Raw genomic sequence first — 27,676 nt, forward strand, 5'->3', positions numbered from 1 at the left:
AAAACCTACCACTTTGCACAGATGTATCTGATTGAGAAGTTTCATCTTCAACCTCCTGCTTGATTTTTATTGAACCTAAAAAAAAAAAATAGTGAGCAATACCAGAAGGCCAGAGCAATAGTCTGAAAGTGCACCTAGAAAAACTATAAATTAAAACTATTTTCTGATAGAAACCAGTTTTAATTTTGTAATTAATAGTCTCTTTTATTTGCACAGGACTTCACTTTCTAACATACTATGTACCTTATAATTTGCTCATTTATTTTGTTCATTTTATGTCTCATTTAAATGTAAGTTCCAAAAGGGCAGGGATTTATTTATTTAGTCTGTTTTGTTCACAGCTGTATTCTCAGTGCCTAGAACAGAACTTGGCATGCATAACACCTTCAAGCATTTGTTAAATGAATGAATAAATAAGTAAACCAAAAACAAGCTGAGATGCTCCTTACAATATTAAAATTAGCATGCCCTAGAAATAAAATGGATGCTTTTGAGAGTTTAAAACATAACAAGGAAGCTAGAATATGATATAATTCAATGGAATAGGCAAAGTTCTGTGCCAAGCTGAAGAGCTCAAACAGTGCCACACCTTGTGCTTCACCAAATCAAAGATATTACAGTATTTTGTCCACATACATTACAGTATGTATCTCTTAAAGATACATAATTTTTAAAAGTTAATGTTATACTGAAAAAACTAAGTATAATTCTTTAATATCATCAAATAAGCATTCAATGTTCATGTCTCCCCAGTTGTCTTAATTATTTTAAGTGAATCTGTTTAAATCAGGACACGAATAAAGTCCATCCATACATAGCAATGGCTGATATGTCTCAAGTCTTTTTTTCCCCATTTTTTAGCTTTTCTTTAATGGATTAAAATAGAATTGTATAATTCCTTTTTTAAATGTTTTATTGTTTATGCTGTTACTGTTATCCCATTTTTCCCCCTTCACCCCCCTCCACCCACCCCCACTTCCATAATCCATCTCCACACCACAGTCCATGTCCATAGGTGCTTCATACATGTTTTTTCACTAATCCCTTTACCTTATGTCAAGCAGTTCCCACCACTGTCCTCCCCTCTTACCATTGTTTCTCAAGTCTTTTGATCTATAGGCTCCTTTTATTCTTTGTACCTGTTCCCCCAGCAATTTTTTTTTTTCTGATGAACCAGTTCAGTTTTCCAACCTGGATTTTGCTGACTACCTACTTGTGGTGCTGAGTTCTTCTGGTCCTTATATTTTCTCTAAATTAGTATCGGTATCTTGATTAAGAGCTTAATCAGGTTCAGATTTGGCTTTTGGCGGGGAGGACAGGAGAAGACGACTTCATAGGTGGTGTGTACTTCTCACAGGAGGCTCCGAATTAATATCTAGGTCCTTCTCTTTTTTGGGTTATGACCAGACATGAATAGCTATTGCCTAGACCCATTAGTTCATTAGTGTTGGTAAAATGGAGATATTCTAATTTTATCATCCTGTCTTTATTAGCCAGAAAACTTATATGGAAAGAAACCTGCCCTCTTCAACCACTCAGATACCCTGAGGTACAGATCATATACAGAAGTCACAATCAATGCTTTATTCTTTTCCTTTATTTTCTCATTTTTGAAATAATGAGTTGGATCCCTAGCATTCTCCACAAAAAACCAGCAAGCTTTTTTTTAGTATCATTATAAACTCATGGATTTAACCATACTTAATGTTTCCATCTAATGCTGTTTTACCCTTACTGGTACTTGAATTCTTAAGTGACAAGCTTCTTAAAGAAGGATCATTCTTTTTTTTTTTTAATTTTTTTTTAAAGATTTTATTTATTTTTAGGGAGGGAAGGAAGGGGGAGAGAGAGAGACAGACAGACAGACAGACAGACATCAATGTGCGGTTGCTGGGGGTTATGGCCTGCAACCCAGGAATGTACCCTGGCTGGGAATCGAACCTGGGACACTTTAGTTCCCAGCCCGCGCTCAATCCACTGAGCTACGCCAGCCAGGAAGAAGGATCATTCTTATGCATCATTCTTAAATGATGCTAGGTATACCATTTAGAGTAACAGATCTACTTTCTAGTTATAATTGAGTAACTCTTCAAGATACATAAACATTTGAGGGGGGTATATGGATGCTTCCTATTTAAATAATTTGGTGAGTAAAAAGAAAGTACATATTTATATTTACTAAATAGTTCTCCATATGATTTTCTAATAGGAAAGAAAGTAAAACTGTAAATGCACAGTTCCTGCTCTAGAGAAGCTAGGGGAAGGGTCTAGACAAAGAAGATGTATAAATGACCCACAGACATAGACAACAGTGTGGGGACTGACTGTGGGAGTAAGGGGGAAAGCAGGAGGAGGGCAAAGGGGAAAAAACTGGGACCACTGTAATAGAATAACAATGAAAAATGATTTTAAAAACCTAGTTACAGAGGCTACACTAAACTAATACACCTAACAAAATTATGAAAAGCAGAGGATACATTCAGCATTTGGCCAGAGAAAAATTCATGAAAGACACAGGACTTAAACTGGGTGTTAAAGGAAAAATAGGGTTTAAGATGGCAAAGGTGGGAAATATGTATTATGGGAAGGAAATATAACTTAAAACAGAGTGAAAATGAGTGTGGCATATTCACAGGACAGTGAGCAGCGTTCTCATTAGAGCAAGTTAGGGTGAAGCATTTTTAATCACTCATATTATAGTTAGAAGATTTGGATTCTGAATGTGGCATTGTCATAGACTGTTGTATGACCTATCCACTTAACCTCCCTGAGTTTGTCGGTTTTCTCATTTATAAACTAGTAAGGGAAGACAAGATTACCTTTAATAGTTCTTCAGTTATAAATTTCAATTTTAAGCACCTAACAACTCATATAACTTTTATTTTTAAAAAGTCTTTTTCAAAAGTTCAGTCGACCAGAAAATATTCATTCCAAATGAAAACGAAAAATATTAGCATTCTTTAGATAAGTAAATTTTACCTCCACTCATTGTTTGCTCTGTGGTATCCATTTCTGGTGTTCTTTCCTACAAGGAGAAAAAAAACAATTAATGCCTCCTTTTAACACATTTCAAAAGGGTGATATTATTAGAAATTGGTTATAGAATTAGATCATTTTAGTATCTTTTCCTTAAACAAAAATGAGATATCTTAGTAGTTGCTAATGGATAGGGGAAGAGGAACAGGGGCGTGACTGCTAATGGGTATGGGTAAGGGTAAGGGGTTCCTTTTTTGAGGTGATAGAAATATTTTGTAATTAGATAGTGGTGATGGACACACAACCTTGTGAATACACTAAAAACTACTGAATTGTACACTTTAAAAGAGTGAATTTTATGGTTAAATGCATGTAAAAAAGCAGAGATAAGTTGGTAGAGTTGGGATTCAAACTGAGGCCTACCCCAAAAGCCTACTTACGCCCATTTTACAAAAAGATGAAAGAATCATGACTGTGATTCACAAGTGTTGGTGAAACTTGTGAGAACTGCAAGAGTCAAGTCTAATAAGACAATTACTCATTAGAAGGCCTGTGTATTTTGAAGCAACTACATTCATTAATCTGAACTTTTCCTGCATGTCCTCAATGTGACAGTTCCCCTACAATGAAGGTAAATAATACACTGTCCTTGCTCTCCAACAGCTCCATCTAGTCAGAAATAGGCATATGAACAATACACAACGTGAGTGCTATAAAAGAGGTATGTAGCCATGGCTGGGTAGCTCAATTGGTTGGAGCATCATCCCTGTGCACCAGGGTTGTGGGTTTAGTCCCTGGTTGGGGCACATATAGTAGTCAACCAGTGAATGCATCATCAGTAAGTGAAAAATGGGTCAACGTTCTCCTTCTCTTTCTCTCTCTCCCCCCCTAAAATCAATAAATACAATTTTTAAAATTTTAATAGGCATAGACACTAAAATACTTAATATGGCATAAAGAGATCAACCTCCAATTACTCTGTGTGCCTGTAGTTGGAACATGATTTGTATAATGGAAGAGAATTTGTTATTTAAAAGAAGCCTATGAAGAATACATCATTAAGTCACCCAAAATACCTTGGTTGTGGGTTCTGTCCCCGGTATAGGCACGTGCAATCCCTGGTTTGGGAGTGTACAGGAGGCAACAAATTGATGCTTCTCTATTGCATCAACGTTTCTCCCTCTTCCTTCCTCTCTCTCTAAAAGCAATGAAAAAATGTCCTCAGATAAGGATTAAGACTTTTTAATTACATTTAAAAAGATCATAAATCAAAATGTAAAGCTTAAAATTACAAAATTTCTAGAGAACAGAGAGACCGTGTGACTTTGAATTAGGCAATGATTTCTTAGATATTACACAAAATAGTACAATGTTTAAAAGAAATTGATAAATTGAACATCAAAACAAACAACTGCTCTTCCAATGACACTGTTAAGAAAATAAAATAAAAACATGTATCTGATTTTTTAAAAATCTGCATGCAGAACATATAAAGAACTCTAACAACTCAATTAAAAAAAAGACAAACAGCCCAGTAAAAACATAATTGGCAAAAGTTCTGAACAATTACTTTGCTAAAGATACACAAATGGCCAACAGGCACATGGAAATATATTCAACATCATTAGTATTCAGGGAAGCTCAAATTAAAAACAGAATGAGATACCACTGCCTAAATGGCTAAAACTAAAGAGACTAACAATACCAAATACTGATAAGATGTGGAACTGGACCTCTCATACACTTCTGGTGGGAATATAGAACAAGTATTTCTATAAAAACAGAACTTTCTTAAGAGTTAAACACAAACCAGTGAGTTGTTTAAAGCCACTATCAAAAGTGAGACTGCGTCCACTATGGCAATTTAAGGATTCTTTCAGGGTCACGATAAAATCAAAATCATTTGCCCTAAATATTCTTCTTTCACTATAAAGTAGACAGCCTTCACTGTTTTCCCTCTTGAGCTAGGTAGCTTCCATATTTCACTACACCAATCATTTCAATGCTAAATGAAATAGTTTTCCCTTTAGGAGGGAAATATGATCTTGGCCCTATTTTATTTCCTTTATATACAGAGTGGGGCAACAATGGGTTTACAGTTGTTCATGTGAAAAATAACACAATAATAAATAAATAGTAATACAAGAATAAATTGTGTCTCACAACTGTAAACCTATTTCTTTTCAAACATTCTGAAATTCATACAGTTCACTGAAAATTTATTTTCTCCTCTGACTCTCCCCAATATGCTTGCTATCCAAGTTTTATATTTGGCATATGCAAATATACAAATTCTCATTCAACCTAGGGACTAAATCTAAGATCAAAGCGAATGCTTAAGCTTACTTTTGAGCAAAGAGGGATTTCTGTGTTAGAAAGTATGACTACTTTCACTGTCTTAAACTACAAACTGCCATGTACTATACAGACAAAACTGATCAGCAAAATATTACAACCTCCTCCCTACTACAAAATGCCTAAACCTTAAAGGTAAAAAAATTAAACCCCTGATGGGAAAATGGATAATTCCACTCCAAAGAAACAAAGCAAATATACAAACTACTTCTCTACTGGGCTTTCAAACTGTAAGAGCTAATCCATTTAAACCAGTCAACAGAATAATTTTTTTGTCTCACTTGAACACATGACTTTATTTATAGACATTTATTTACAGACACTGAGCATAGCCCCACGTGTCAAGTGTTTATGCCCATAAGATTCAAAAAGGCAAAAGCCTTTGCCCTCTAGGAGCTCCCCTGCAGGGCTTCCCAGGCTGTTTCCACCCAATATTTCCACCCAACAGCAGACATCAAAGTAAATCTTGTATAATACAAGTTATTCACCTGCTTACCTTTCCTCATAGATTGCAAAGTGATTGAGAATGCAGGCCATACATTACTCTTCTTGCAGCTCTCATACAACTAGCACAAAGCCTTACACTTAAAAAGTACTCAAATGTTCACGGATAGTGACTAATAGTGGCTAAAATTCACTATAACTATATATATAGGTTTGTATAGGATATATGAGTAAAAGATTTAAGCATGGAGAGAAACATAAGACATATACTAGCTTGTGATGGTAAAGACGATGGTATGTACTGACTGGGTGTTGTAGGGGGGCTGAGAGAGTGGAAGAGATGGTATTTTGTAAATATTTCCTGTGTGATATAATCCTATTTGTATAAAATTGTAAGTGTGCACAAAGTAATACAAAAATATTTTGGTGATTCTCCACTTTTGCATCATAGGTGGTGAGATTTTGGGTGAACTTTATTTCCTTCCTTATATTTCTATGTATTAATTGAATTCTTCACAATGCTATCTATTAAATAATCAGAGAAAGTTATTTTCATGGGGGGAGGGAGTGCTCTGATAGTTTTTTAAATAATCCCTAAATGTTGTTATATTATTAAGAAGCTCTATATACACAATGCTGGTCTGTCACACTTAACAAATTATACATATTCTTTTTTTTAAGATTTTATTTACTTATTTTTAGAGGGGAAGGGAAGGAGAAAGAGAGAGAGAAACATCAATGTGTGGTTGCCTCTCACGTGGCCCCCAATGGGGACGTGGCCTGCAACCCAGGCATGTGCCCTGACTAGGAATCAAACCTGCGATGCTTTGGTTCGCAGCCTGTGCTCAATCCACTGAGCTTCACCAGCCAGGGCAAATTATACATATTCTTAAAGAAAAAAATTATATTGTGATGATTCCTGGTAGCCTTATCAACTACATATTAATATTATTTCAAGTGCTTAAAGCCATTCAAGTTACTTCATCTCTCTGAGTCTTCATTTTCTCATATGTAACTTAAAACTAATGTCATGTATATCTCATAGTGTAGTCATGAAAATTAAAGATAGTAAAGGTAAAGCACCCAGCATAGTATCATGAATAAGTGGAAACTCAGAGACTGTTTTCTATCCCACCCCATTTGCCCTAGTTAAAATTCCCTGAGATGAGTGAGTTTCAGCATTAACACTTAACATTACGTTGTAATGATACCTGAACATTACTTAATTATTCTTTCAAAGTATGGACCAAAAAGGTGTTTAAAGAAATAAAAGTGCTTTAAGTATATGGTAATAGAAGTAAACTAGATTTTGGGTGGCAAGCACACAATTGAGTATACAGACATTGTACTATAATGTTGTACACCTGAAATTTATATGTTATTAACCAATGTTACCCAATAAAGTTCAATAAAAATTAAAATTAAAAAAGAAACAGAAATGCTAAGTTTAAGTCACTCTTAAATTAAGCAGCACTAAATAAATAAACATATATATACATACACATATATATCTATAATGCCCAGACATATAATTACCAAAGAAAGAAGCTGCCACCTAATAACCAGCATTATTGGAAAACTTACAGATTCTAGCTAAAGCCAAAAGAAACTTGATGTCACCCTATGCTGTATAACTCTGAGGTATGATTATTCATGAATATATTATTTCCTTCAGGATTGGTGAGTACTGAAAATAAATTCTGGCCCTTTGTGAACCAAAAAAGCCTTTGTGGACTCCTAAAAGCTAGAATAGGTTTTTTCTTTTTATACATTCATCACCCCCCATAAGCAAAAGGGAAAAAAATCACCTATAATCCCACCATCAAACAATAATAACCTGCAGTTAGACATATAGTATATATCCTTTCAATTTTTAAAAATCACATATGTAAATCCATATATTTAAACCACTCTTAAATGTATATTTTCCAAATTCTATTTGTCATAATCTTCAAATGAAATTCTTCTTATATGATAAATTCATAGAGCCAATATTTTATCTAAAATGGAAACCGGACAATAATAAATGTGCAAAGTTAAACCCCAGAGAAAACTTCAGAAAAAGCTTAACTTTGCTCTCAATACACTTTGAACTGCTTCAGTACTTTAACAAAGACTCAGATTAAGACCCCACTCAAAGTAGTGCTCAATGTTACATGGCAGAGAACATTTTCGTGAGAAAAAAAAAGCTTTGTTTTGGTTTTAGCACCATAAGGAAAAGTTGCCTCACTAAATGCATATAAGGAGCAACTCTACTGCATTAAAGAAAAAAAACCCTGAAATATAAATAAGCCAAAAAAAGGTATTACGTTCACACTATTTTATAGTGTCTGACATTTAAATTTCCTTTACCAAAAGAGCAGTTACACTAAATCCAGCAGGCTTTGACCAAGCATAGACAGCCTGGGATCTCTTACAAAACAAAACCATTTGTTTTGCTGCTTGTATCTTGACACAGATTTAATCGCTAAGAGACCCAAAAAATGCTTTGGAAAGTCTTATATTGTTTTAAACCATTTTCTCAACATTATTAAACAATGTAAATAGTGATTAATAAAGAAATTATTAAACCTGAAACTCCAGCAGCACTTATCTGATTCTGGAGAGAATTCTAGTTTGGTTGTTTTTTAGTTTTTGTTTTTTTAAGAAAGACAGTTTCTAAGGACTATTTAGCAAGTTAAGGAGTCTATAATTCTAAGATTATAGAATCTTTCCATTATTTGTGCTTGGGGTTTTTGTTTTGCCCTTCCTTTTTGTTTGTTTTATTTTGAAGATAAGGTATTATATATACCATAAGTCTCTAATTAGAGACTATTACCTGAAGAGTCAATAAGGGTGACAAGGACAGGAACTAAATAAGTTTAACAAGCAAAAATTTTCCCAGGGCCCTTTACATTTCAGCTATTACAAAATAGAATTATAGCAACCTGAGAGAGTATAAAAGTAAACTAAACACAAATGTTGAACTGAAAAATATAAATTTGTTCCTATATCAACAGCAAGGTTTCCTGCCACTTTTCTCAAACAGAAGTCCCATAGGTGGGAATAATGCCCAAACTTTAATATTCATTATTAAACTTGTTCACTGAACCTCCCATTTGACAGATACTAAAACCCACATATTTGAAAGAGTAAAGTGACTTTAAATTGAGATAACATCAAATTTTTATTGGTGTAGAAAAGACTGTCAAACTATATTAGATATTTACCATATTAATCTTTTCCTGATGGCCAGGATTTTGGTAATAAATATGATAATACCCATAATACAAAGAATTGCTGTGATACCTCACTTTCTGCAATTTGGCCTCTACTTTCCCTCTTCTCCTATAACTGCTTCCAAGTCTTCAATTGCCTCCTGGACATCAAACCCCATTTCAGTCATTCTCCTTGACACTTCAGAAGCCCTCTGTGGTAGGTAACTCTTCATTCCTGACACCTCTCTTCTTTGAGCCTCAGACATGTGTTATTTCCTGGTTGTCCTACCTCTATTATCCCTGTGTCTACTTCCTCCTTCTGTCCTAGCCATTGATCTTGCTTAGTCGCTCAGTCTGTTCGTCTAGATTCTAGAAATTTTAGAGTCTAGAATCTCATTCTATTCCATGGCTGATATAACACCCCTATGTGGATGTTCCTGTATCAGTATCTCTAGTCCTTATCTCTCTCCAAAATTTCTAGTCTAGCCAATTGAACATCAGTTTGGATGCCTCACAATCACTTCAAACACTACATTTAAAAAAAATCAAACTCTTTTGCCCTCTAAAATGTGCTCCTCTTCCACTGCTTCCTATTTTAACAGGCACTATGAACTCCCAGTCTTTCTGAGTTATAAGTTATCTTTGATTCCCCTCCTATCTTATCAAGTTCAAATCAGAAAGCTGGTAGCAAAAGAAAAATTAATCAAATCTAGTTTGTCAAACACCAAAAGACAGGATTCCAATATACTGTATATAATTTGAAAGGGAGAAATAAAAAAAATACACCATGCATCCTGGACAGAATAGATCCATGAAGACAGAAGAAAATAAAGATTACAGTCCCTGGGGTCTAATGATGGTGGTGTTGGCAGTGGTAATAATAACATTAAGAGCTGTCACTTACTGAGCTCTTGCTGAATGACTGATACCCTACTAGGGACTTTTATACCTTTTTCTTATCTAAAGCCTGTTATCAATTGATACTGTTATTAATGTTCATTTGAAAGTTAAGGATACTGAGGCTCAAAGAGCTGCATAAGATCACCCAACTAGATTTGAACCGAGGTCCATGAATGTTTAACCATTATGCCAAAATTGCTTCTGTTGTGTGTATGTACATTCCTTATCTCCCGTGGTAAACTACAAGGTTTGGGGAACAATATTATGTATGATTCATCTTTGTATTCTCCAGTGTCTATGCGGTGTCCATCACATAATAGGGCCCCCAAAATGTTTGCTAAACAAGTAAATAAAATCTGCTGTGCTACAGGTTACTTATACATAAATTACAGAGCACCAGAACACTGCGGTTTTTAAAAATGTGGTGATATTTTTCTTTTGGCTGTCATTGTTGTCCTCTCTGTTCCTTTTCTCAATGTCTAATCTGCTGTCTTCATTTACACACAACTCTAGGTCAATAGACCAAAGAGAAAATTCTTTGAGATCTTAAAGACAATTCCTGGCTCCCCACATCTTTTTATTTTCCATCATCTACCAGACCTTTACATTTCTACTCTGGATTTGATTTCTAGGATGTTTGAGGTCCCAAAAAGATAGGCCCCAGCATAAATGGGTTAGTACTACAGGTATTTTTTTTTTCAGGGAGAAAAGCAACTAGGAATACGTGTTGTACCAAAATTCAGTGTATAAGTTCTAATTATATAACAATTGGAACCAAAACATGTGCTAAAACCAATATTCACACAAAAAAGGAAAACACAGTCCCTACACAAAAAATAATCTAACTGCAAAAATATTTCATTCTATCTCCTTGAATATATGCATTAACAATAAGAAGTTTCAAGGCTAAGAGAGGTTAATAAATGTTTGTTGGTAGTTTTAAAGAAAATGATGGACTAAGTGATGGAAATTATAGTACACACATATAACTCACCAGAGACTATTAATGAAATAGCACAAGTAGAATTTTTTTTCATTTTTAGTCTACCTCATTATACAAACACTGCTTTCAAACTTGTAAAACAAACAAAATAGCTCTTTATTGCCCAGTCAATACACAAAAGGATGATAGAGAAGTCTGAGTTAACTGCATAAAACCTTTAAGTTTTTTGTTTTGACTGGAAAATAATTTATTTTGGCTTGAAACTTTGGTTTCAAGGTTACTTCACATTCATGCTTAAATGCAAAAACACACATTGATTTGATTCAAATACATTATAGCTATATATTTTCCTTTTACAAAGAAAAACTAGCTCTTTTAACTAAAATTTTGCTTCTGGTAATGGAGATTATCCTAGCACAGGATAGAAAAAGCATATATATCCACTGTACAGCCATATGTAACCTGTTGAATTGGACATGATTCATCATGTTAATATTCCAAGTAAATTATCAAATTTCCCATTTTCTGATATATCTATAAAAGTAAACAGAAAAAAGCTAAATTTTAATGTGTGATTACTTTTAAAAATAAATTTTAATCTCTGAACTGTCAATAATCAATATTAGCAATGAACATTTTTGGTAGTGAGGGTTTATCAAATCAAACCTTCTGGAGGAAATTAAGAGTTCTAGAGAGGCAACTTTAAGTATGCTTTAGTAAAACTGACTGCAACAAACTAGAAGTTAATCTTTTTCTGTGTAAAGACAAGCCCCCAAAAAACTATTTTCAAGAATTTTTAATTTATCTAAAAACATAGCCTACAAGTTAAAATAATTCATACTTACAATTTTAAAATAATGTATGTGAAAGTTATGCATTTAGTTAAGAAGTATGTATGTTATGTCAGAAAACAGATAAGTGAAAGACAAGTCAAGGGTTGCAAAAATCCCAGTTTATACTTGCAAATTCCTAAAGTTCTAAAACACAGCCACAGGTTAATTGTCTAAAGACCTGCTGCCCACCAACATTTGCAGAGGACTGGACTTAATAGCAGGGCATGTCAATTTACTACTACAGGCAGCTCTCCATGCCACATTTCAACCAAAGAACTGGGTCAGATTACAGCCTGTTCCTATTATCACAGCAGTCTAGATTTATGGTTTCTAACACCAGCCCTACAAGAAATAATGGGAATGATGACAATGACAATTCCTGCTAGACAACAGGCTACAGAAAAGCATGCAATAAACCACAATCTGAAGTGACCAGAAAACTAAACATCCCTGACAATGCTTCAAATATGAGGCAGGTGTCAGTAAATTGCTTATTTAAATATTTCTACAACCTCAAAAAATCTCAAAGTTTCTAGTCTAAACCAAGCAATATATAAATGTACTTATCATTATTGAGTACTATATTTTCTTTTAATAACCATCAAAGACAATGTGTTTAACAGATTTATTAAAACTCTACCAAGTTAATAAAAAATACTGATAATTACATTTCAAAAAACTTTAAAGTATATTCAAAAATATTCCACATAATACTTTAAATCTATCAAAAGAAAAAGAAGACACATTTCACAGCAAAGGGCACATGTTTACAACTGTATTCAAAGGCAGAGAACTGGAGAAGAAACACATCTGATTCATTCACTGCTTAATTTAAAACTAAATATCAAAATCTTAAACCAGCTAAAAATGATGAGAGCTGGGAAAAGTGACCAAATGTTTAAAAAAATAAGAACTTTGTCAATACACGTGCTTAAAAGCCTAAGCAAATGAAGCTGTTTATGTCTGGAATTCAGCACCAGTTAATCCTTATGAGAAACAGAAGTCCAGATAAATCAAATATATGGTCTAAAGACAAGAAGCAAAAAAAGTCTCACCAACTTTCCCTGAGAAAAGAAAGCATCCTTAAAGTATGCCCTAGAATTGCAATATATCTGTCCCATCTGAATTTTACAATGGCATGTTACCACAAAAGGTGGACACTCTCTTTCCGCTCTTATAACAATTTGCTCCTATAAACTTAGGAAGGGGCAGAGCCACAGCCATAAACATAGATCACAAGTAGTAGGTAATCAAATGCTCTCCATTTTCAAATGTTTCCCAGCTCTTTACTCATACAAAGCTTATTTTTTTTTAACTCTTTAATAAGGAATTCATCTAGCCTGGGTCAGATGATTGTGAAATTAAGTTACCAGTACCATCATATAAACTGCTTATAGGAGCTTCAAATCTTTCACCTTTAACACAGTAAGCTATCCCTATTTCTTACATTAAAACCTTTCCATCGCAGGTCCAAAAAATGAAAGAGAAAGATTTAGGGATATATGTTTAGTAGAAATCACTTAGCATTAAAATCACTAGTGTTATTATTTATAAGGTCGCTAAGGTTTAGTTATATTAGACAACGTAAACACAAAATAAGCAAAAATGCCTTACTCATGAAAACCAAAGAACATATGCACATTTCAAATCCTGGATAGTTTCTGAAATTTTCTCAGAATTTTCACCATCTTTCAGAACTACCATCTGTGCTATCTTTTTAAAAATGACATGTTATCACTACAATAAAGGCATTTGTATGCTTAGAGTAACTAAATCCCAAACTAGTTAGAGCCTAGAAAACTTATCACTAAATTATACTAACCCATTTTAATCGAAGATAAACAGCAGATTTCCCCAAGGTAAAAACATCATAAATATTAAGACCCCCAAGCCAAGGAAGGATAAACTTTTTCTTTCAAAATCACCAACATTTGCCATTTTTAAAATTTCCACTTTTTTTTTTTTTTTGGTTTCTGAAATCAACAATCACTTCAAATTATAAGATATTATGTAGTAATTTTCAGACATTAATAATGTTCCTAAAATTCTTAGGGGCACTTGATTTGGTCACTCCAAACTACAAAACAGCTGGCAATGCCAGACCAATATTCCCGCCATAGCCTCACGACTCTAACATTGATGACTGTGAGAGATCTCACTTTGTTCATATCTTGTATTTCCAAAAATCAGAAATATGTCAATAAGGAGACAATGGGGTCTCTCCCCAGAAGAGGAGCTAATAGAGATGAACTCAGATTTCCATTTACAACTGAAATGAGAATAGAGGGGAAAGTTATACACAGGGTAACCTGGCCAAAAAAAAAAAAAAAAGGACTAGAGGTGACTAATAACTCAAATAGCAAAAGATCCCTTGCATGCACCAGTGTTCCAGCTACTAAAGTTACAAGTGATTTGTATTAACCCAAAGAGAAGAGCAGTAAAATACTCAAGTGAAAATGTCCTCTTTCTACTCTCTCCCATCCTCCAAGAGCTCAAACTAAAATTGTGGTTGGGATCTTCCTTAAATGGGACAAGGGACTACGTCATTTTCATTCAAAGACTTGGTATTTACTCAGCCTTTTCAAGGCACTTTAGTATATCATCAATTATTTCTCAGTGAGGCAGTGCAGGATTACCCTGACCATTTCAATGATGCGGAAACAGACACCAACAGCAAAGGGAACAGGGGCAGGAAGAGGGGAGATAGGAAGCATCTGGGAGGAACAGGCAGGCAGCTAAAAAGGAACAAACCCTAAAGAAAATAAGAGTCACATCTGGCTTATAGCTGACCATCATAACCTTTATTTGTTATTTTTGAGCTCAGAGAGAGTTCTAAAACATTTTGCAAAAAGAAAGTGCTCTAAATGACCAGTCAGTAAATATCTAGTTACCTCCTAAACTACTTGGTTATAGAAGTAGATTTTTTTAGCATTAAAAATACCCAATCTCCAAAGCATATTCTGATTTCAAGTTACACCAGTCAATTTCCCCTCAAACATTATGTCTGATCCAGAAAATAATCTCTCATAAAAATGCATTTTTACAGAATCAGAACAAAAGAGGTATAAGTTAAAAATCACACAAGTCAGAAAATTAAGTTACACCCAGAATTTCACTTAGAGAATTATGACCAAAATTCCTGAATTTGCCCTTGAAATAAGAGGACTGCTTGTTCTACATTCATACAGGTTTTCTTAGCTATAACCTTGAACTTTTCAGGAATAAACTACTGATGAACAGCCTTAAACACCCAGAAACCACCACACATAGCAGCCTCTAAATAAATGTACATTGAACTGAACTCCACACTGACAGCACAGTGTTGACTATCAACACTTAATAAAGATGTGTTGATTGAACTATAAACCAAAAGGACTGACCTACTGCCTCATGAGAAAAACTGGTATCACTTAAGACTGGGTCTAATTTTTTTGTACATATTATGACATCCTTAGCTTTAAAGCATCCTCACACACAATGTAGTTTGGTTACATTAATCTTTTTTTCCAAACTATCAACTTCAAAACAAGTCAAATTCTCTTAGTAAACAGGTATACACCCTCAAAGAACACATATGGTTGTGTAACATATATAAAATTTATTCAAAAATTCCAAAACCATTTTAAATGGTATTAGACTAAGGTTTTTTTTTTTAATTCTATCAGACTGTTTTGAAAACTATGGATAAAGGTACAGCTGAACAAACACAAGACATCAGGTTAGTGCTTTCTTGAAATCCCAATTGGATTCATTTCCAAAAGCTTATTTTCACACTTCTCCCATTAAATATACAAAACTACAAACAGAATAAAAGAACATTCATCCTTGGAAATACATTATTTAGTGAGTAATTCAGAAAAAGAATGGCAATAAAGGCAAAGATTGTCATTATTGAAGAACATTCCCAAGCACTGCTCATGATGAAAATTAAATCTGCATCTATGAACTATTGTTATACAATTGCTTGTCATACGAAGCTATATTCCATGAGTATTATACATCTTATAATATTCTTTCCCCAAAACAGAAATACAAATAGCTCTGGGATCATTAAAAATGCAGCAGTATCTGCAGTGCTTTTTAGGAGAGAAAACTTTAATTTTGTAAATCATATGATCACAATGAAATACTCACTTCCCCTGCCTCAGTTTTCCCTAACCGATCCATTCACTTTCTAGAGATGTCCCAAAGTCACCCTACAGCTAAGTCATCAATCCTAATCTAATTCTTCAAAGTAGAGGACAATATGACATTGTAATCACACTTTATAATAAATCACAAATGTTTTACAACGTTTTTTAAAAATCAGTAGTCTTAAATGAGAACTTGTACCTAAATACCTGTGCTGTCAAAACATTTTGCGGGAGGAGAAGCCCAATTACTGTTGAGCCCTCAAAGCTAAGTAAAACCATAAAGCGCAAAACCTATTAAATTCACCTATACGCTCTCCCTCTGACGATTCACACTAGGATGCGGCACAACTACTAACCAAGTGGGAAAAGCGAGAACGCCGTCTGGAAACGAAGGTAGCAAAGGTCCCTAGCCAGCCCCGCCACTCCTCCGCTCCTCCGCTCCTCCGCTCCTCCGCTCCCCCGCTCCTCCGCTCCCCGCTCCTCCACTCCTCTGCTCCTCCACTCCCCGCTCCTCCGCTCCCCCGCTCCCCTGTTCTTCTTGCTCCTCCACTACCCGCTCCTCCACTACCCGCTCCTCCGCTCCTCCACTCCCCGCTCCTCCACTCCCCCGCTCCTCCGCTCCTCCACTCCCCGCTCCTCCACTCCCCCGCTCCTCCACTCCCCCGCTCCTCTGCTCCTCCGCTCCCCTGCTCCTCCACTCTTTCGGAGAGCAGGAGCCGCGCTTTCCGCCCACCCCCCATCGGAGAGCCGGCCGTAGCCTCCCGCGGCGCACCAACCCCCCCCCTCCCTAAAGGCCACTGGCGCGCCCCCCTGCTTCTCCCCACCCCCAACAGCCACGAGCCCCAGGCGCGACTCTGAGGTGCACCTCGCACCAATGCCCAAGCCCGCGCTCCGCCACTGGCGCATCCTTCCGAGTTGACATTTCACTCCCAAACTCCAAAAGTTTACTTCACAGGTCCCCGGAGAGCAACAGAGCGAGTTTAAGCCCAGATCACACAAAGTCATCCCCAACCGCGCAAAGTCAGCCCCACCGCCCACCTGCCCTGCCCCGGGGCCCCGACCCGACCCCACTCATCGCTGGAGGATGCTCCGGAGGGTGCTGTGCAACGGGACCCGGGGGGATTCTTAGACGCGACACGAGAAAGGCTGAGGGCACTACATGTGGCAGGGGATCCCTGGCCTCGAGGAATGAAGTCGCCAAAGGTGGGCGACAGAAGTGTAGGGCCCAGCTAAGGCCGGATCCCGCGGGGAGGCTAAGGGGGCGTTCCTCGCGCGGGACGCGCCGCGAAAGGCTCTGGGCTACCCACCCGCCGGCGGAAAACAACCAGATCCTAGACCACAAGGCTCTGCCTCTCTGGTCCTCAAGGGGCCCGGAGCCACCACATACCTAAGGTCTTGTCGGCAAAAGGAGCAAATTCGGTCACTCTGGTCAACGACTCCCGCGAACAGGCACCAGTCTTCACACCGCTGCCGCCATATTTGAGAAGCCGCGCGCGGAGCCGCGCATGCCCCGCAACCGCCACTAGCGCCCCGCCCCCTCTGGCCCGCGTGCTCTGCGGTTGCCGCGTGCACGCCCTTTGACCGCGGCTGCACGCGGGGCCCGAGTAGGGGGCTAAACCGTGAGCCCGCGCGCGCAGACAGTGTGAGCCCGGGAAAGCTCTTGGCCGTTTTCCCATATCCTCCTCCCACAATCTGCCCTCCCGCCAAAATAAAACCAGTCGTAGCCCCTGCACCCAAGACAGTGGTCGGGAGGGCCCTAACTGGGAATCCAGGGTGCGCGTCAAGTTCCATCCTGGGAATTCGCTCCCCTTGACCATCGCCTTCGACTCTCGGCCACCACCCACCCTGACCACACACTCAAAAAGCGGGCACTTTCCTAGGAACTCAAGCAAGGTCCATGAGAAAAAAGCATCTCGCTACAGCAGCTTAAGCAAAACCACTCCTTCGCGAGTTCAGCATATTCCTTAAAACAGCCCCCACCCCCACCAAAGGGTTTTTGCCACGCATTCCCTTCCAGTTCCACAATCTGAATTTAGTTCATCTAAAGCCAAGCTCTAATTAAAGGGAACTACATTAACCCTAGGGGAAAATATGTTCGCTGGCTGAAGGGTGCTCGGGAGTGTCCTCTAGAGTGCATTTTGGGGTCTCCTCCACTTGATCGGAGTTGTGGTGCAGGTGAAGGTCGTACCTAAGAGGATGGAGCAGGCGTAAAAATGTAAAAATAACCATAAAAGAGCCCACGAATCTCTCCACGTAAAATGTGGCAAAGTATAGAAAACCAGAGAAAGTTATCCTACCCCTCGTTGCGAGGGTGGGTATAAGCAGATTTAAAACATTTTGTTTACAAAAATAATATAATGCGCTGTGTTAGCCAAAAGTAAACCATTGGCAGCCCTTCTCTAACTCTAAGGCTGGATGTAGGTTTTGCATCTGTGATCTCCTTAACGTAGAATATAAGGCATGTATTTTTTTAAGTCATGAGTCGGAAATTGGAGCCTAAAAATTTTTTAAAACCCACAGAATATATCCATTTAATACAATGCATAATAAAATTACTTTTATACACAACTTTTGCAACACTAAGCAAGAGCCAAATTAGAGTCTATTTCATCATATCTATACATTGACAAATGGCATAAAATCAAATTGCTCTGATTGTTCTTCAATTCTTTAAAAATGAATAAATAAATGTTAATGCAGAAATCAAGAAAAATTTAAGATGAAAATAGCAAAACTAGGCCACTGATATGCAAATATTAAAGAGACATTTGGTTATATCAATTGTGTAACATATCGCATTGGAGGGTATGTTGAAATGGTGTAAGATGAAGGTTGAAAAATGTCTACAAAAGCCAAAAAGCTATCTTGAACAGAGAAAAATTAAGCAGGTTAAACAGGTTTAATTTAGGCCAACCCTTAGCACCAGCTACAGCAAAGCTGGGGGCAGGGGCACATATTTAAATTCTTAATTACTGGCCATTGTCTTACTATTCCCAATGCAATGGAAATACTTGAAATTGTACATCTCTACATTCTATATATGAAAGATTTAGGTTTCATTTATGCCTCTTTCATATGTATGTGCCCCTGATTAAGTTCTAGAAATATTACTTTGATTGTTAAACTGTCTCATGGATGCCTCATCTACTTCCCATATTTCTGTTTTTAACATGAAATTATTGAAGCCCTTACTCTAAAAATGTAATTTGCATTATCTATATTAAAACATTTTCTTAATGACTATGTTCACCAAAGCATTTATGGAAGTGTGACTGTTATATTAAATGAGCTATTGATAATACTATCTATTGAGTACCTACAGTGTGCTGAGAATCATGCCAGTCTCTTTAGATTCATAATTTTCCATATTCATAATGTTCTTTCACAAAGTTCTTATGAGATAGATATCCTTATTCCCATTTTACAGATGAGGAATTTGAGTATTGCATAGCAAATAAGTGGAAGAATCAGCTTCTGAACATATTCTCTAACCTTTCCTAATATGCCTTTCACCGTCTCATCAATCATATGCTTTCATCATAGGCTATGTTTATAAACATTCAATAATTATTATTTTATTTACTTACACTCCGCTTTTCCTTTTCCCACTTTGCCAAAGAAAACTTGAGACTGTTTCTTTTTCAAAAGATTTTATTTATTTTTAGAGGAAGGAGGGAGAAAGAGGGAGAGAAACATCAATGTGTGGCTGCCTCTCACATGCCCCCTACTGGGGACCTGCCCCACAACCCAGGCATGTGCCCCAACTGGGAATTGAATGGGCAACCCTTTGGTTTGCAGGCCGGCACTCCACTGAGCCACATCAGCCAGGGCAAGACTGCTTCTTAATGATGATGGCATTGGTTGGAACATCACTGTTTCTTTTACATTGTATGGAAGTGCCTTGCACACAGTAGAAATTTGGTAAATATTTGTTGAATGAGTGAATGGATGAATGGATAAATGAATACCTCCTATTATGATGTTCAATTGATTTTGCCTGGAAAACCTGTAAATAAGAAGGCTATTTGAACTCAAAGAATAAGAGCTAATCCTGATAAAATCCAAGTTTTTCATGACTACTTTTTAAGTCTCAGAATCGCTCTGTCAGTTTGCTCCTTACAGTTCTCCTGACTCATTCCAAAACCTGTGACAACCTTAAAGATCCCCCATCACCACCCAGCTCAACCAGAGGCCTCTTGCCAGCACTCATCCCATCTTAGGCTGTTCTGGAAGAGGTCAGGCTTCCATTAGGAGAGGTAAGTAGAGCCCTAAGAGCTATAGCAGCTCTGGAGAGCATGGGCTGGAATGGGCAGAGGCAATTAATTTTTACAAAATAATCACAAATTAATTTTTACATAAGTATTCATCTGTGTTGTCACACTGACATCAAAGTATAGATATTTCCAGCATCCCGGAAAATCTTATGACTTCTCCCAGTCAAGAACACCATTACGGCCCTGGCTGGCGTAGCTCAGTGGATTGAGCTCAGGCTGGGAACCAAAGTGTCCCAGGTTCGATTCCCAGCCAGGGTACATTCCTGGGTTGCAGGCCATAACCCCCAGCAACCACACATTGATGTTTCTCTCTCTCTCTCTCCCTCTCTCTCTCTCTCTCTCTATCTCCCCCCTCCCTCCCTCCCTTCCCTTTCTAAAAATAAATAAATAACATCTTAAAAAAAAAGAACCCCATTATGCTGATTTCTGTCACTTTAAATTCATTTTGTCTGTTCTTGGGTATCTGATCAATGGATTTATATACTATGTCCTCTTTTGTGTCTGGCTTCTTTCACTTGACATTATGTCCCCAAGTTTCATCCCTGTTGTTGAAGCATCATCTTCATTCTTAGAAAATATTACAGGCAATTTTGCTCTCTCCCTTTCTCACAAGCTGCTTTTTAAAATGAAAACTATTGTAAGTTGTCTTCCAATTATTTTCTCCTTATAATGAATTCTTGTTAATTATGGCAGTAGTTTGTCCTACAATTATATTAAACCTTAGTTATCTTGATAATGAGAGCTTTACTTTATTACCTCTGCAGGGTACTATGTAGGTAAACTATAGATCCTTCTTCCATTTCGGGTCCTCTGTCTAAGTACAGATTTGTGAACCAACATGGTGGTTGGGAAGAGGCCCTTTGCATTCTATGTATTCCATAGATTTGGGCAGTTGGGTTTTGTTTGTTGCTTGCCTCTGCCTTGGCAAAAAAAAAATATATATATACAAAATTAAAATAAAATAAAATAAAATATAAAGAAAACAACTGAGAGAAATTGATTGGAAAGGTAGAAAGGCAAACTAACATAGGCAATAATGGAAATGGCAGGCAACGATATGTGACCAAAGGAAGTGTATAGTAACTAGGGGAGGGTGGGATTGAGAGAACTGGGAAAATGTTGGATGGAAGTGGTTACCTGCCTACCCTTGCAGGCCAGTGTGACTGGGAACCTAAAAGACAGCACAGAGCATTTTTTTCCCTGTGAAGCACAGAATGTCTTTGCTCTTTGACTGGTTCAATTCCCTTGTGCACATTGATGTTTTGATGGTTTACCTCTACCACTTCCCTGGGGCCTCACACCATTTGTTTCCCTTCCGGTCCCTGTCTCTCCTGAGCTGGCCTTATGTCTTCTCTTGTCCTAGTGACACCTTGATGACTGGCCCCTCTCACTTCTGGTGCTGATGATACTTTTACTCTGACTGTTTCACCACCCCTAGGTGAGTCCAGCTTTCACCAGTCTAGGTCTTTGGAAGTCTCGCAGGTCATAACACTTAGACTTAACTATATTTTTCTTGTGTGTGTATGTGTTTACTTTTTTAAATCCTGAAAGAAGAATAGTATGAGGGGCCCTATGCACCCACCACTTAGCCCTAACAATTATGGCCAAGCCTACCTCATCCATACTCCTCTCCAGTCTCCCATGTGTCCTACTATTTTGAAACAAATTCTAGACATCTTATTATTCATTTTGAAAATACTTCATTATGTATCTTTAAAAGGTGATTATTTTTATAACATAACTGTATTAGTGTTCTAGTGTGCTGCTACAAGAAATTACGACAAACTTAGTGGCTTAAAACGATAGAAATTTATTATCTTATAGTTCCAGAGATCAGAAGTCAAAAATTGGTAAGCAGGGCTATAGTATTATTTTTTAAAAATCCTCACCCAAGGATATGTTTATTGATTTTGTTAGAGAGAGAGAAAGGGAGAGAGAGAGAAAGAGAAACATCGATATGAGAGAGAAACATCGATCAGTTGCCTCCCTTGGGTGCCCCAACCAGGGATTGAACCCACAACCTGAATGTGTGCCTTGATCTGGGATCAAACCTGCACACAACCTTTTGGTGTACAGGATGATGCTCCAATCAAATGAACCACCTGACCAGGGTGGCAGGACTGCATTCTTTTTGTAGGCTCTAGAGGAGAATTAGTTTCCTTTCTTTTTCTAGTTTCTTGACACCACTTGCATTCTTTGGCTTGTGGTCAACTTCCTCCATTTTCAAAGTCAGCAGTATAGCATCTTCAAATATCTATCCACCTCTCTATCTCTATCTCTATCTCTATCTCTGTCTCTATCTCTATCTCTATCTCTCTCTCCCTGACCTCTGCTTCCATGGTCACTTCCTCTGACTCTGAGTCTCCCATTTCCCTGAGCTGGCCTCCCCACCTTTCATTCATAGGAACCCTGGGATTACCTTGGGCACACCCAGATAATCCAAAATAATTTCCCTACACAAGATTCTTAACTTAATCACATTTGCAAAGTTTTGGTGGGTTGTTGTTGTTTTGTTTTGTTTTGCCACATATTCACAGGCTCCAGAGATTAGGATATGGCATCTTTTGGGAAAGGCACTGTCCTGTCTACTTACAGAAACATAACCATAATACCGCCTAAATAATTAGAGCTATTCAAATTTCCAAATGTCCCATAAAATATATCTTTTTATTACATATTTAGCAAAAATGGCTGACAGTAAGGTCCACACATTGCAATTGGAATGACATGCCTTCGAAAGTCTCTTAATCTATAGGTTCCTTCTTCATCTCTCTTTTTTTCCCCTTGTAATTCATTAATTGAAAAATCCTGGTTTCCCATGATCTTGATTTTGCTAATTGCATCTCCATTGTCTGCTATGTTACCCACTCCCCTACTACTTCCTATAAATTGGTAATTTACAGCTTGGTTATATTTAAGTTCTTTTTTTTCCTGCAAGACTGTTTCCTGGGTAGTAGGTAATGTATTCCTTCATCAGAAGGCACATAATGCCTGGTTGTCTCTTATTTTATGATGTCAGTGGCTATTGATGGGCAATGCCTAGATACATTAGTGTTACCAAACAGAAAAAGGGAGTTCATGTGCCTGCGGCCACAAAAGCTAAATTCACAAGGCAGGTGCTGATGCAAAAGGAAAGAGGTTCTATTCAGATGCTGCACAATCTGGGAGAATGGGGGACTCCCTGTCTCTTTCACAAAACCCAGACAAGACAAAGCCTAGCTATCTGCAGCAAGACCAAAACAAAAGGCAGTGCTCAGAGTTCCGGATCCATCTTAAAGTACCGCCCTTTGGAGCCCACAGGCAGCTGATAAGCAATCATTCAGGTAGTTTAGCTTGTTCGCAGCTGCTTTTCAGCTTCAGGCTCCCTCCTGGAAGCTGTGTGTAGAACCTGGAGGCCATGGCCCTGTAGCTGCTGGGACCACAAGATTCCATGCTCTTAGGCCAGAAAGCATGTGAATGCACTGGCAAATGCCCCACCAGATCAGAGAACCAGAGAGCAGGAGAGCAAGAGAGGGGGAGAGAGAGAGAGGCTCCCTCCTGGAGGCCATGGGCCACACAGGTACTAAGGCTGTATGGCCCATGGAGAGGACAGGCCACTGAACCATTCAAGTGCAGGTCTCAAGTGGCAAGCAATGAGCAAGAGAAAGAGGGAGTTTCTTTGTTCCCCTGGAACTAGATTAGCTTTGGGTGTGGGAAAGACCAGGTGCTTTCCTGAAATGACCAATTAACTTTCCAAACTTATTGCACTTTGGATGGGAATACCTCCTAACCAATCCCTTCTTTCCCAGGCTAGACTCATAGGGCTTTTTGGTCCAGCATCTCCCCCTGCTGCCATCATGGCTAATGGGGAAGACTCTTGTGGTGCTTGGTCATTCCATGCCACCCATGCCTTAGTCTCCACATGCAGGGAGTTGCCCGCACTCCCAGCCCACCAACAGAAAGTGACCAAACCAGAGGCGGAGGTAAATGGACCCTGGAAACCCCACACAGCCTTTCAGGCAGCACGTAGGGAAGCCTCAGTAATAGGGTCTGGGCTCCATGCTGGGGGCAGGTGTCTGCAAGGCAAACTCTCAGTTACCCAAGCAATACAACCTCACACGCACTAGCTGCACTGCCAAACTCAATGTCCTCGCCATTGTCCTAGGTGGTTGGCGAAGGCATTCTTTTGACTGGCTGCACACCCTCAGTATTTGAGCCTCCAACCTTCATTCCCTGAAAAGCATGGCTTAGCACACAAACAAGTCCCAAATCCCAGTCCCATAGTCTAGCTCTATCTCCCCAGGCAGCCCCTCCTGTTCCCTGCCCTCAGGCCACTCCCAGTGATCCAGACACGCTGTCTATCAGTATCATTAGGTCAGCAGTTCTTAAAGTGTGGTCCCCAGAAAAGCAGCATTTTCATTACCCAGAAACTTGTCAGAATGCAGTCTCCGGTGTCATCCCAAACCCACTGAGTCAGCAACACTGAGTTGGGACCCAGCAATATGAGTTATAACAAGTCCTCTAGGGGATGGTGATGCATGTTAAAGTTTGGGAATCACCACTATTAATTCATCCAGGTTGCCCAATGCTGATATTTTAAGAGAGACATTAATGTAAAAGGATTTGGGCAAAATAAAGTAAGAAAAATCTCCAAAATAAAGTAAGTCTATGCTCAAAAAAAAGCAGCTAGAGGAGCAAACAAGTTTTTAAGTGAGGACTTGAAAAGATGTAAATATGGATAGAATCAACACTGCTTCAATGAAAAACACATTTAAAAAAACTGAACTCGTAGATACAGAGAACAGATTGGGGATTGCCAGAGGCAGAGGTGGGGGTGGGCAAAAATAAGTGGAAGTGACCAAAAGGTACAAATTTCCAATTATAAAATAAATCAGTCCTGGAGATGTAATGTACAGCATGGTAACTAAAGTTAATAATATTGTGTTGCATATTTAAAAGTTGCTAAGAGAGTAGATCTTAGTGGTTATCATCATAAGAAAAAAACTGTAACTATGTGTGATGATGGATGTTAACTAGATTTATTGTAGTGATCATTTTGCAATTATACAGATATCATATCTTTATGTTGTACACCTGAAACTAATATAATGCTACATGTCAATTATACCTCAATAAAAATGGAAAAGAGAGAGATGAATAACACTTGTCTAAACACACTAAAAATAAAACAAAACATATATTAGAGAAACTCAAAAACAAAGTTTTACCCTTTTAAAATATTTTAAATTCTTTGAAATAACAGGGTAAGTTAAGAATGTTTTAGAATCCATGCAATCATTTATCAAGATTTAAGAAAGATTCCTGGCTGGCGTAGCTCAGTGGATTGAGCGCAGGCTGGGAACCAAAGTGTCCCAGGTTCGATTCCCAGCCAGGGTACATTCCTGAGTTGTAGGCCATAACCCCCAGTAACCGCACATTGATGTTTCTCTCTCTCTCTCTCTATCTCCCTCCCTTCCCTCCCTAAAAAAAATAAATAAAATCTTAAAAAAAAAGATTTAAGAAAGATTAAAAATGGAGAACAGTAATGTTGAGTTAATGAGCAAATGAATGCAAAGATAAAAGACGATGATCTGGCCACTTTGGCATGCAACAACTTGAGTTCAAAAAACTATAACCACAATTCAAACATTCTGTATGGGTTATAAAGCAGTGCTTTTATTTTCAACATACATGGGTTCTGAATAGGGGCTATCATAAGAGAAAGCATGGGGAGTCGGGGGACCTGGTGATATTTCACTCTGCTCCTTCCTGGGACTGGGGCTGGGACTGGGACTGGGACTGATTTCAAGTGTACCACACTTTTAAATGAATAGGCAACAACCCTACCAGCCAGCCATAAGTTCCTCTAGAGCTGGTCTAGACAACCTGTCTAAAGTCAGGCTCTGGCCTTAGAATATAGCTGCATGACACCCTCTGCACATTCATTCCTTATTTGGGTAGGAAGTATTTACTGAGCTTACCACATGTCAGGTCCTTTGCTAGATGTATAGTCTTCAGACAAATAAACAAGTGAGCTTAATGGTAAAGGATATCAAGGAAATTAACACACTGATTATAGGCACCAATAGGTATATTCACTTATCGAGCAAATGGACTCTTACATGTTTATGTAAGTGAATAAAAATAACCCTTCAGGCAAAGTCCTTTAAACTTTGAATGTAGGACATAGTGAAATTAGACAAGCTAACATGCGATTCACTCAGAGTATATTTTCCTCCTTTTTAAAAATACTTTCTTTAGCCCCTGGCTTTTGGAAATTTCCACCAAGCTCTCCTTCACACATTCCCAGCAAGTTGTCATTCCAAACCTTGTCTTTAGGCATTTAGAGGAAAGGAGTCAGTCAACCACATGGTCTAAAGCCTGGAGTCCAGTAGGCCTTAAATAGCATAGTACTCGCCATGGCCTTTCTTCTCCCCTCTAATTCTGGGGACCTTAATCCAGGTGCTTGAGAAAAGAAGATGGAAAATTGTGGTTTTGTGGAATGCTCTGTGTAAACCCACGGTGTGCAAATCTTTTTTGTTATATAGCATTGGCTAGGAAAGTCAAAACAATATACGAAGCCTAAGCCTGCAAACTTCCAAAGCGTGACACACGTTAAAGATTTAATGTCATGAACAATCAGGTCCTTGTCGTCTACCTATTTGCTAGCAGTTTCCACAAATAACAGGCAAGCTCTAAATATGCATAAAATGTTTTGGCAACTCAGGATGGGCCAGCTTTTTGGCGGTCTCTCTAAGGAAATGACTGCAAAGTTTTTTGGTGTGAACAGCCTTAAGTATTTTAAATCCTTGGTAAGTAGAGTTGCCAACAGTCCCAAATATATTTTACTATTTTTGAATTAGACATCCAGGATTATTTTAGGGGGAGTTTTTTTCAACAACAAATATTTTAATAAATGAGTTATCCTGATTCCCTTTCTTAAATGTTGATGACTTTGGGAAACCTCATACACAAGAAACAAACTTTAGTAGCCAAATTGCACAGGTTGAGATAAATAAAAATTTCCTAGAAAATATACTGTAAAGATAACATGACTCCACTGAGGCTTCCAGGAAAAATATAGACCTGTAATTTTTACTATGTAAGAAGGCTGATTTCTAAATCAAAGATTTGAGAAACCAGCATAACCTACTAATCTGAAATAATTCTAGAGTTCTTTCAGCAAATTATGCTGAAGGATGTGTGTTCTAAATCTTGCTTCTGATATGGTAGCCACTAGCTACCAAATTCAAATGTAAATTTAAATCAATTTAAATTAAATTAAATGAAAAATTCAGCCCTTCAGTCACACTAGCCTCATTTCAAGTGTGGCTAATGACTATCATATTAGATGGTACAGAGTATTCCCATCTCAAGGAAACTCCTATTGAGCAGAATTGTTCTAAATCCTTACTACTCAAAGGGTGGACCAGGAGCTTCAGCCCCATCTCAGATCTTGTTAAAAAGACAGAATCTCATGCCCTACACCAAACCCACTGAATCAGAATCTTCATTTTAACAAGATGGCCAGGCGATATGTGTGCATATTAAAGTTTGAGAAGCACTGATCTAAATCAGTGTTTCCCAGATTGACTTGATCATAAGAGCCACCTAAAACACTCATTATTAATTCAGAAAGCAG

At 37.9% G+C, this 27,676-nt stretch overlaps 1 protein-coding gene across 1 annotated transcript in view; it reads right to left on the reverse strand.

Annotated features, from left to right (window-relative positions):
• The window catches only part of SCML2 (Scm polycomb group protein like 2), a 71,932-nt gene extending 54,616 nt beyond the window's left edge, over positions 1 to 17,316 (reverse strand). Inside the window, exons 1-4 of the mRNA XM_028523015.2 lie at positions 17,169 to 17,316; positions 4,053 to 4,174; positions 2,980 to 3,025; positions 10 to 75 (exon numbers count right to left, since the gene is read on the reverse strand). Coding sequence (XP_028378816.1) covers positions 10 to 75; positions 2,980 to 3,010 — 97 coding nt within the window. The 5' untranslated portion in view covers positions 3,011 to 3,025; positions 4,053 to 4,174; positions 17,169 to 17,316. The remainder of the gene's footprint in view (positions 1 to 9; positions 76 to 2,979; positions 3,026 to 4,052; positions 4,175 to 17,168) is intronic.
• Positions 17,317 to 27,676: the final 10,360 nt, after the last annotated feature.

Source organism: Phyllostomus discolor, chromosome X (assembly GCF_004126475.2).
Source record: "Phyllostomus discolor isolate MPI-MPIP mPhyDis1 chromosome X, mPhyDis1.pri.v3, whole genome shotgun sequence".
NCBI lineage: Eukaryota > Metazoa > Chordata > Mammalia > Chiroptera > Phyllostomidae > Phyllostomus > Phyllostomus discolor.